This window comes from Anolis sagrei, chromosome 6, assembly GCF_037176765.1.
Source record: "Anolis sagrei isolate rAnoSag1 chromosome 6, rAnoSag1.mat, whole genome shotgun sequence".
NCBI lineage: Eukaryota > Metazoa > Chordata > Lepidosauria > Squamata > Dactyloidae > Anolis > Anolis sagrei.
Genome location: NC_090026.1, coordinates 9781179 through 9793529, shown reverse-complemented (window position 1 = coordinate 9793529; position 12351 = coordinate 9781179). Strand labels below are relative to the sequence as shown.

General features: G+C 43.6%; 1 protein-coding gene across 1 annotated transcript in view; it reads left to right on the top strand.

Annotated features, from left to right (window-relative positions):
* Window positions 1-12351, top strand: part of LOC132779198 (uncharacterized) — a 51719-nt gene that overhangs the window by 25267 nt on the left and 14101 nt on the right. Inside the window, 2 exon segments of the mRNA XM_067469561.1 lie at window positions 1597-1634; window positions 5925-6031. Of these exon segments, the coding sequence (XP_067325662.1) occupies window positions 1597-1634; window positions 5925-6031 (145 nt within the window).

The window sequence follows — 12351 nt, the reverse complement described above, 5'->3', positions numbered from 1 at the left end:
TGAGAACAGTTTTTGAGTGCCTTCAAACCATTTCCAAATTGTGGGAATTCTAGAGCCAAGTCATCATGTGTTTTCTTGGCAAACTATTTCCTTTGCATTCTTCAGAGGCCCCTTCTACACTGCCATATAATCTAGATCAGTGATTCCCAAACTTTTTTTTAACCAAGGACCGCTTTGACCAGGGACCACTCTCCAACATTAGTGCAAAAAGGGTTACAAATCAGTTTTTTGTCAACTCTAGATTCAGTTTGGTAATTTGGGGTGCTGATTCAGAAAATTGCATTGGATAGATCACATCAGCTCTCGTTTCTGATACAGAACATATGTTATCCAGTAGTGGCCATCTGCTCACCCACAAAAAACCATATTTAATAGGCCTCGGCACTATAAGAGGCCTAATAATCACTCTTGTTGCAACTGTGTAGCAACGGTGAGGCCGCGGACCATATTTTAGTTCTCCACAAACCACAGGTTGGGAACCACTGATCCATTTTTTCAGATAACGCACATTATCTGCTTTGAATTGGATTACATGAGTCTATACTGTCATATAATCCAGTTCAAACCAGATAATCTGGATTTTATATGACAGTAGAAGGGGCCTATGGCTAGAGCTACACTACCCTATAGCCAAGGATCTGGTCCCAGATTATCTGTTTATCCCATATTATCTGGTAGTGGAAACTCATATAGGACTTCTTCACATACATGGCAGCAGCAACAGAAAGTAGGCTGGCCCTCCTCACCTTGCACTGCCATCACATGGAAGGAAGCAAGGCACACACATAGCGCATGTAGCTTCCCTCCATGGATCTGGCAACATGGAAGGCTTCCCGTCTTGCCAGATCAAGGCTGCCTCCAGGGGGGGAAAGCCATGTGGGGTGATGAGAGAGGAAGGCCAGAGTGTACACCAGCGGCTTCCGTCGCTGCCACTGTGAGTGTGACAAGGTCCTAAACCCAGTTCGATGCAGATAATCTGGGATCAGATCCTAGGATATAGGGTAATGTAGTTCCAGCCTCAGTCTCAGGCCGCTTTTTGCACTGCCATGTAACATCCAGGTTATCTGCTTTGAATTGGATTACATGGCAGTGTAGACTCATATACATAAGCCAGTTCAAAGCAGATAATGTGGATTATCTGCTTTCATAATCTGGATTATATAGCAATGTAGAAGGGGTGTCAGAGAATGCAACCTGTGGTCAAACAGATTTGAACCCTTGTCTCCAGAGCCTTAGGATTCATGTACACTGTAGAATTAATGCAGTTTAGAACCTATGGAATCACAGGAGTTGTAGTTTGGTGGACTCCAATCCACCACCACAGCAGGTTTGGTAAGGTGCATGTGGCCAGTTCCTGCTGCCATGTAAAGCATTTCTGCTCCAGACTAATCCTGGATTCACCACTCAGTGTATATACAGTCTTGGACTTTTATTATTATATCAGAGGGTGGAAAAAACAATTATTTCAGATCACAAATCCACGTTTTATAAGGCACACAAGTACCCAATCTGATCTGTACTTTAGCTCTCATTATTCTGGATAAATGAGTTATGTGTTGACTGTTTCATTCATATTGACCTCAATTCATCTGGTAGTCTCAAATAGAGGAGACCATTGAATCTATGAAAATCATGTAAGTAGCAATATGCCAAATTCCTTTTGATTCAATGGTTTACTCTACTTAGTATTAAAATTGTATTTAGGCCATTTTGTGGCATCTCTATAAACATTAACAAGGCATTGCTTCCCCATTGATGCTGAGAAATGTTTACATGAAAAGGTAGCAAAATGTTATTAAAAGTGTGTTTTAGTTTAGTCCAAAAAACACCACTATTTGTTATATTAAGCTGAGTCATACCCAGAACTCAGTACGGAAATGAGTTTCTATTCCAAGAACTACACATCACAAGTGGCCCCTCTCCTTCTGTTTATCCACACTTGCTTTTGGCCCAAAGTACAAACACCTGACCACAATCCTTGCAGTAAACAGGGTACATCTGTTCACAGAATGACTTACCAAACTGTTCATGGAGATCTTCAGTTCTCAGCTCTGTTACCATCAGATTAAATGAGTGCCAAGGTTTTCAACCATGTTACAATTCAATGAGTCCTCTCCTAAAAAATACTATGGAGTTAGATAAAGGATGCAGAGACCCATAAAGTGTGTGAAGTATTATTTAGTACTGGCTCTCAAAAATCAGAATTACAGCAGCAAAAAGTCCACACTATCCAAAACTCATCTCCAGGTCCAAAAATTGTACATCTGCCCACTCTGTTTCTATAATTTTAATGGGTGTTTGATTCCAGAATGTTTGCTGAGTTTTATTTCCAAGGATGAGTTTATACTAGTTGGTAAATCCACAGCCAGCCTAGAGCCTTGATGACCTAATGCAGTGCTGTGTTAGTGTCAAGACAGCATTGGCCTTACTGGAACATTACCTCATCTTTCATGTAGTCATCGCCACTTCCAGCCAACTTCAGAGATCCATGGCAAGCCCCTACCATGGCCACTGATTTCTGTCCAATATGGCCACCATTGGCACCTCATTCGGACATCAGTAGAGACACCTATGCATCTGCAGGAAGATGATAGTGGGATCTTAACTATACAGTTTGAAGGTATTCCTGGTCTTGTGCTTGGCATCTCAAGGTAAAGAATAGAATTGGAGTTATTATTATTAATTGTCAGTATTGGCTCCAAGCTATGGTGACCTATGAATGACCGAGGTCCAAGACACCCTGTTATTAAAAATAATAATAATAATAATTGTGCTGTCACGTGCTGGGCCTATAGCATTTGGCTTTTGAACAGGATGTGCTCTTTGTGCCCAGTGGGAAACCGGGGTGCCTCGAGTGAGAGGCCCTAAGGATTTTCCTATACAGAGTCTTTAGAAGCTCGAAAGGCTTAACAAAGTCCTTTATTATTGCTTAAGTCTTCAACAAACAATCAAATACTTCTTAGATCTGCAACAAATTAAACAAATGCTTCAAGGCTTTGAATCAACTGGTGGCTTTCTTAATCTTGTCCACAAGGGACAGGCAACTGGCTTCGTGAACTGTTTCGTTTCTTTAAGAGGAAAACCCTTTTTAACCCCTCCTTGGGCAATCTACTTTCTAAACTTTGCTGGTGTGGGCTCTACTCCCGGCTCCAAACTGCTTCTTGGGTCCCTAGTAGACCTACCAGTCAAAGCTTTGTAGATTCTCCAGCTGGAGTCCTTTGGAACTGTTTTCCCCCGGAATTTCCCCCGGATGCTGTTTCCCCCAGATGCTGTGAGAAATGTAGCTTATCTACAGGCGGAGCTAATCCACGTCCTGTAGCTAAGCTTTCCAATGCAAGACTGACCTAAAATGGCTCCCTCTCCTCCCAGAGCCCTGGGGAAAGGGGCAGAACCAAAACTTAACAATGATTGATAGGTCATTGGCCCTATAATTGCAAACCAAGGGAAGCCACCTTATTGCAAAATGCATGGAACTTTGGAATACATGCAAACACTCAAAGAAAGGAAAGGAAGTTGGAGTTTTTTGGTACATCCATACCAGAATAATAATAATAATAATAATAATAATAATAATAATAATAATACCACCATTTGAATATTCATCACACAGTCCTAGACACTTGGGAAGTGTTTGACTTGAGATTTTGTGATATGAAATGCAGCATATAGATCGTCTTTGCTGTGACATACTGTGTTTTTGTGTCAGTAAAATAAATAAATAAATAAATAAATAAATAAATAAACATTATACCCCGCCACCATCTCCCCAAGAACTCGGGACGGCTAACATGAGGCCAAGCCCAAAAATTACAATGAAGCCAAACAAAATACAAACAAATAATAGCATCAAAGTAACATGCATACAATAGCGAAATGTACAATAAAACAAACGCAAAATAAAATGGTAGAGGAATTAAACATCTCTGCCATGATCCTGTACATCAGAGATTTGCCTTCCTTGATGCTACTTTCCACCTGTAGCATGACTTTCCTTTTATTCTACTGCTGCCAAGCTGCATTAGAAGATTTTCATGTTGGATTACAGCTCTGGAGTCCAGGATTCAATTCTCTGCTCAGTCATAAGAACCCACTGAATGACCTTCGGCAACTCACACATTCAATGGCCCCAAAAAACCCTGTGATGGGGAATGACACTGGATTCTTGATAGCCCACAAGTACCTTGTACAATAAACAGGTCCTGAACCGGTGCTTGGCCGCTGTAACGGTCTGGATGAGGGCGAACAAATAGAAATTGAATCCAGACAAGACAGAGGTACTCCTGGTCAGTCGCAAGGCCGAACAGGGCATAGGGTTACAGCCTGTGTTGGATGGGGCCGCACTCCCCCTGAAGACGCAGGTTCGCAGCTTGGGTGTGATCTTGGACTCACTGAGCCTGGAACCTCAGGTTTCAGCGTGTGACCAGGGGAGCATTCGCACAGTTAAAACTTGTGTGCCAGCTGCACCCGTACCTTGGGAAGTCTGACTTGGCCACGGTAGTCCACACTCTGGTTACATCCCATATAGACTACTGCAACGCTCTCTACGTGGGGTTGCCTTTGAAGACTGCTCGGAAGCTTCAAATGGTCCAAAGTTCGGCAGCCAGGATACTAACAGGAGTGGCACTCAGGGAGCATACAACTCCTCTGTTGCGACAGCTCCACTAGCTACCAGTCTGCTACCGGGCACAATTCAAAGTGCTGGCATTGGCCTATAAAGCCCTAAACGGTTCTGGCCCAACATACCTGTCCGAATGCTGCTCCTCCTATGAACCAGCTAGGACATTAAGACCATCTGGGGAGGCCCTTCTCTCAGTCCCGCCTGCAACACAAGCACGTCTGGCGAGGACAAGAGACAGGGCCTTCTCAGTGGTGGCCCCTCGGCTATGGAACGCCCTTCCTACAGATATTAGATCGGCCCCCTCCCTACTGGCCGTTCGGAGGAAAGTGAAGACCTGGTTGTTCGAGCAGGCTTTTGAATAGGCAGTGTAATAAATATAGGAATACGGAATAACGGATGGTGAGATTGGATCTTGATTCTACTGATGAGACGCTAATGAGATGTTATATTGATGTTTAATTGTTTATTATGTTATTGTTTTAACTGTCCCATAACTGTTTTTATGATGTTTAGCATTGAATTTTTGCTGTTGTTAACCGCATTGAGTCGCCTAAGGGCTGAGAAAAGCAGTATACAAATGAAGTAAATAAATAATAAATAAATATGCCAACCCCCATGAAAACAGTACATCAGGTATACTGTTAATTGAGGGGCCATGTATATACACAGGTATGGTCCTACATGGTTTCTGATATAATATCTTAACTTTTAATATATCAGGAACTTATTGATGGTGGCAGCTCAGTTATGAAAATCCCATCCATTTTCCATTTCACTGAAACCAACTTTGATGTTTTTCCTGTAAATCATATGGAATTTTATACAGCACATGTATCTATAAAAAGAGCAAAAATGCAAACTTGAAGTGGCCAGTTCTTTATTAAGAAGGTCGGCAACTTTTTAAAAGGTGAATTACCACCCCTGAAGCCTTCCATAAGAGACAATTCCCTAGGATTTCCAGGGGGAAACGTGAAAAGAACTCGTGTGCCTTTAATGGTTGTGTAAAAGATGAGATTTCAGTAGATGTTGTTTGTTACCTGGTATTTAGTAGCCTTGTTATTTATTATTTAGTAGCCTTGTTTTTCTCTGCCACATATTTAGGGTTTTGAAGAGAAGCAAACAAAGTGAGGAAAAAGGGGAAGTTTGCTGGTGTTGAAAGTGTTTTCATGTGGCATCCCTTGGACCCCAAATATACCTCCATGGTGGCTGTTTTTTCACACCTTCTTTCACACTTTCACGCCAGCTCTAAGTGCGTCACTAATTGCAAATGTTCTTTTTTGAGGCCGTTTTTAAGGCCAAAGTGAAGTAAAAACACAGAAGAGGCCCTCATTGCTGTAGAATCGATTGCCAATGAGGTGCAGACGGTTGGCAACCAACGTTTTGTCGCTTCACTCAACTTGGCCTTTGGTTTTGGTGAGTACAAAAGATGCTGTTATTTAATGCCTGAACTTTAGGAAAATTGAAAAAAACAGACATACTGGAAGAAAGGACACTTTGGGGAAACTACCCTCACATGGGAGAAGATGGAGGTATGAGAATTTCTATTTCTATTGAGATATGTTAATATTATTTAGCCTGAGATGATGGTTACCTTCAACGCTGGCTTTTCACATACATCTTAGCTAAACATCTTTCCATGAGGTGGGAATCAGTAATCTCCCAAATGGCATGGTTTGCTGAATGTTAAGCTTGAATTAGGCCATGTTGGGGGGGGGGGGTTTGGGGGGGATTGTTTGTTTCTTTGTTTTTGTCGTGTCAGAAGCGACTTGAGAACCTGCAAGTCACTTCTGGTGTGAGAGAATTGGCCGTCTGCAAGGACGTTGCCCGGGGGACGCCCGGATGTTTTGATGTTTTTACCATCCTTGTGGGAGGCTTCTCTCATGTCCCCGCATGAGGAGCTGGAGCTGATAGAAAGAGCTCATCCATGCTCTCCCCGGATTCGAACCTGCGACCTGTCGGTCTTCAGTCCTGCCGGCACAAGGGTTTAACCCGCTGCGCCACCGGGAGCTCCTAGGCCATGTGGTAGTATAGTTAGAGACCACCAATTCCCTGAAGAACAGCATGCAGCCAAGTCGTCTTGCTGAAAGCTTCCAGAAGAGAAGCAAGAAGTGGACAGGCAACCAGCCAGCTTGCCAGTAGCTCTGCTTAGGTTACTCCAGGCTCAGCCTGGAGACAGGCAACCAGCCAGCTTGCCAGTAGCTCTGCTTAGGTTACTCCAGGCTCAGACTGGAGACAGGCAACCAGCCAGCTTGCCAGTAGCTCTGCTTAGGTTACTCCGGGCTCAGCTATATTTCAGCTTAAACTTGAAGCTAGCAGGAATCAGTTAAGGTACAGGCATACAATCTAGGGCTATGTATAATTGAGAAACTCCTTGCTACTTTGTTGAGAAGAAAGCATGAAGAAAGCTAGTGAAAAGAGCGTAGGGCTCCCTGTCATATTTTCCAAGCTCTACAGTCACCTGTGATATTATTGTTTCTTCTTCCAGCTGTGCTACCAGCCAGCTCCTTGCTTCTTTCCTGCTTCGGTTTTATGCTATGCATTTAACTGAAGGTAGCTAAAGGAGAGGAGAACGTTTTGTCTTTCTTCTCGAAGCTGATGCTAGCTGAGCAGCCTCCTACTTTCTCAGGAGAGTTCAGGGAAGCCAGAGGAGAGTATCTCAGCTAACCGATAGCCTTCCCCAAGGCTCATTTGGGAGGCTGTTGGGAGGAGTATTTGGATTCAAGGAAACTGGTGAGGAAAAAGGAATCCAATCTAAAATCCTTCCCCAAACCTCAGGCTCCACTGGGAGATTCCTGATCATCCAGCTAACTCAGTGGTTCTCAATCTGTGGGTCCCCGGATGTTTTGGCCTTCAACTCCCAGAAATCCTAACAACTGGTAAACTGGCTGGGGTTTCTGGGAGTTGTAGGCTAAAACCCCACAGGTTGAGAACCACTGAGCTAACTGGTAACATTCAGAAAGACAGCAAGGGGGTCAGGGAACACCTGAAAGCTTGCCCTATGGCTGATCCATCACTGGGACACTCTTGATCTCCCAGATCAGCTGCAGGCTACCAAGAACCCAGCAAGCATACGGGGGGGGGGGTGCAAAATCACCCTTTTCTCAGCTGGCAGATCCTTATCCTGCTTGCTAGTCTGCAAAGAAGCTGGCAAGGACAAAAGGGGTGGCTGGGACTCAAGGAAGCTGGCAGGGTATACTATAAGGGAACCTGCCTGTGTTCTAGCAAATATGACAGACAGATCTAGGCCTTTCAGTCAGCAGGAGACAGGTTGACAAGACAGCAGTGTAGCTACCTGCCCAAAACTGGAGTTGACTGGGATATTGCTGGCCTCTGAGCTCTGCTCCAGCTTTCAAGGGATCTAGGCAAGGAAACTTGTCCCTATCCCAGTGCTCTGTGACAATACAGCTATGGATTAGATATAATGTAGTGGGGAGCAAGAGATCTGTGTTGAAGGTTGACAAGACAGCTGTGTAGCTACCTGCCCATGCCTGGACATTACTGGGATAATGCTGGCCTCCGAGCTCAGCTCCAGCTTTCAAGGGATCTAGGCAAGGAAGCTTGCCCCTATCCCAGTGCTCTGTAACAATACAGCTAGGGGTTAGGGATCTGTGTTGATGCCTGCTCCAAATCTAGTGTTCGGGCCAAGTGAGGAAAAGGTTTCAAGTGAGCTAGCAAGTCACAAGAGAGTTATCTGAAAGTTTTCACCAAGCTCTAAGGAAATTTCTAACTCTCCCAGGTGAATGTTAAGCCTGTGACTATCATTTTAGGCTTAACATCCAGCTGAGAGATGAATCTTTGAGGAGCAAAATGGTCCATTCATAACCTTGCTATCTGAGGGAGAGATTCCTTATTTACCAACTGGGATCCTGTGCCAGCTTGCTCTTTTCCTCCTAAGCACTATATAAAAGGGAAGGTGCAGGGAGGCTAGCTGGAAACCTTCTTTAAGCAGAAGCTCAGTGTGAGATTCATGAATGCCCAGGTGAATGTTAGGAGTGAAGGAGAAGCAGAAGAAAGAGCTAATATTCCACCCCAGATCAGAGCTTAGCAGGGAGATTTCCAAAATCTCATCTGAGTAGCAGCAACTTTTAAGGTAGCTGTTGGGTAAAGAAGCACTTCCTGAAAGCTTGTACCAAGCTTGCTACTCAGTGAATTTTTTGCTAAATCTGCTAGCTTGCCTAAAGTTTTGAAAACAAGCTAATAAAAAGTTCCTGGAAACATGCATCAAGAATGTTATTCTGCTAGAAGATTCCAAAAAGATCAGTAGGCCTTCGGAAGATGGCAGGTAGCTAGGAGCATATCTGAAAGCATCGCCCTCATCTGATGCTTGACTATGAGACTGAACATCAGCTGCAAGTATCAGAAATGCTGGCTGATATCCAGAGGAATACCTTTTATCATTGAGCTTAACCATATAAAAAAGCAAGAAAGCTCCTAACCTTCCAGAGTGGAGTAGAGCAGTGGTTCTCAACCTGTGGGTCCCCAGGTGTTTTGGCCTACAACTCCCAGAAATCCCAGCCAGTTTACCAGCTGTTAAGATTTCTGGGAGTTGAAGGCCAAAACATCTGGGGACCCACAGGTTGAGAACCACTGAATTAGAAGGAGCTAGAAGAAAACTAGGGGCTGCCCAGAACAACAGCAAGCTTGAACAAAGCTGGCAGGAGAAAGGGCAGCTCTTTGAAAGACTTCCCATAGCCCAGCGATTCCCAGTCTTTCAGCTCCCAGAATCTCTGACCACTGGCCACAGTGGCTGAAACTGCTGTCCAAACTTCTGGATGATCAGAATTTGGAAATCACTGTTTCAGCCTAATCTTTGCTGAGAAATTCCTGATCTGTGAGTTGAGCAACTAGCTCCACAAAATGTAAAGCAGTGGTTCTCAACCTGGGGTCCCCAGATGTTTTTGGCCTACAACTCCCAGAAACCCCAGCCAGTTTACCAGGTGTTAGGATTTCTGGGAGTTGAAGGCCAAAACATCTGGGGACCCACAGGTTGAGAACCACTGATGTAAAGCTATGTGTGGGAAATCACACCCCTCCAGCTGTGTTGAACTACAATGCTTATCATCCCCATAGCCATGCTGTTTGGAGTAGTTCAGCACAACTAGGTGGATGCTAAGTTGAGACTGTGCTATAGGAATGTCTGATGCTTCTCTAAGAGATACCTCCCCATCTAGTCAAGAACCAGGCTTCAAGGCAGACAGGAAGCAAGAGGTTTCTCAGAGGGTCTCCCTGTTTGAGCCTAGATGCAAGCATCAGTAGCAAGAGGGCTAGTATGTTGGGCTTCAAGATCTACCCTATTCTCTTAAAGTATGTGTATGTATATACATATAATGTAGAGCAACAGACCAATAGTTCTTTCATGTTGAACTGGAGCTTCCATGAAGCCCTGGTGTGTGTGCCAATAGAAGTTGCAGCACAACAGCATCTTGTATGCTGCAGCTGCCCATTACTCTTCAAGTACTGTCTTTTAGCAATAGCTTCTTAGAAGACAATCTGTGGTGGTAGAAAGGATCCCAAGCTACTTTCTAAAGCAGCATTTCTCAAACTGTGCTCCTCCAGATGTTTTGGGCATCAGCTCCTACAATTCCTAACAGCTGGTAAGATAACTGGGATTTCTGGGAACTGAAGTCCAAAACACCTGGAGGAGCACAGCTTGAGAAACACTATTCTAGAGCCTGGACATGCTAGTCAGTTTTGATGGGAGTAGCTTAAAACCTACCAGAGGGGGAGAATTAAGCTATTCCCAGAAAACTTGTCAAGAGATAGAATGGAACACAACTTCCCAGAAGAAACTTAGGGCAGAATCTTGTGGATTCCTACACTGCCAGCATAGGCAGTGGATGCAGGAAGAAAAAGGCACATCAACTGTGAAGTAGTGGAGAAACAGGCTGCTTGGAGCCAGCAGGTTTTGGCACAGAAAGCTTATTATTATTATTATTATTATTATTATTATTGTTATTATTATTATTATTATTATTATTATTATTATCACAACAAGATGAGTCCACAGCAGACAATCTGCTGGCTGTTGTATTGGATCACACATCAGACACTTCCCAAGTGTCTAGGACTGTGTGATGTATCGGTGAATAATTTGTGCAAATCCCAGTAAGGTGGCCTTTTGCAGCTGGCAGATGGTAATTTTGTCAGTGCCGATTGTGTTTAAGTGCAGGTCAAGGTATTGAGGCACTGCACCCAATGTACCCATCACCACTGGGACCTCCTTGACTGGCTTGTGCCAGAGTCTTTGCAATTCGATACTTAAATCCTCATATCGTGTCAGCTTTTCCAGTTGTTTCTCTTCAATCCAGTTGTTGCCTGGCATTGCAACATCAATGATCCATACTTTGATTTTTAACACGATCCTGAGGTCAGGAATATTGTACTCCAGAACTCTATCAGTCTGAATTCGGAAGTATTGTTGTTGTTGTTGTTGTTGTTATTTATTTACTTTATTTATACCCCACATTTCACCCCGAGGGGACTTTATGCATTTTGGTCTGTCAGGAAGAAAAAAGCATGGGATACATGAGCTATGTCAGACTACAGTTCTCATTTCTAGAGAAATGGCGTGGGAAAATTAGAATGTCATAGTTTCTTTTTTAAGGAAGCCAGTATGGTGTAATGATGATTTGAACACTAGACTAGGATGCTAGAGATCAGGGTTTGAACCCCTGCTCAAGCATGAAAGCTATTAGGTGATTTTGAACAAGTTTTTCTCAACCTCAGAGGAAGGCTATGGCAAAGTACTTCTGAACAAATCTTGGCAAGAAAACGCCATGCTAAATGTATTGTCGAAGGCTTTCATGGCCGGAATCACTGGGTTGTTGTAGGTTTTTTCGGGCTATATGGCCATGGTCTAGAGGCATTCTCTCCTGATGTTTCGCCTGCATCTATGGCAAGCATCCTCAGAGGTAGTGAGGTCCATGCTAATCTGGTCTTAGGTTTACCTTAGCTCAGAACAGACTTGAAGATGTACAAAACCCACAATAAATTGCCTCCCAACCACTCACAGTTTTCCCACATTCCCTCTCCTTTCTCACAGGCAGCTACTTCTGGTTGTTATACCCAATTCCTGGGTAAATATTTTGTTAATCAGGGTAGAATATGAAATTAAATAGCTCCCATACAGCTCCACATCTTATTTTTATTGCTGCTGCTGTTATTGCTACTGTGGCCATTGCTATTCTGCTGTTCTTTTTTGATCAAGACCAAAAGCATCGACTTCCTCTGAAGACAGAAAATTGGAGTAGGGTAATATGGTGCATTTGAGGATGGTGTTGGAAATGTAAGGGTAGAAGTAAAGAGTTTGACAAATTGCAAAAACAAAAACAAAAAAGCTTGGCATTTAGCATCCTAAGAATACCAAATTTTCTTAGTTGTTTTTGAGCAGGTTTCTAGCCCTTGTAGTGCTGACAGTGCACCTTCCTGTCATTTCTGACTTGTGACGATGCTGAGACAAACCTGTTGTGAGGTTTCCTTGGTAGCATTTCTTCAGAGGGTATTTGCCATTCATTGCCTTCCTCTGAGACTGAGAGTATATGGCTTTCAGAGGTTTGCCCACTGCGTTTCTATTTGGGGGGTTTGGATCCTGGTCTCCAGAGACCTGTTGCAGCATTCAAACCACGGCATCATGTTGGATCTCTTCTAATCTTAATAATTGTGAAAAGAAGGCAGAGGTGTGAGAAGAATCTCCTCTACTGAAAATCAATTGTTTCATACTCAATTTGTTTCTA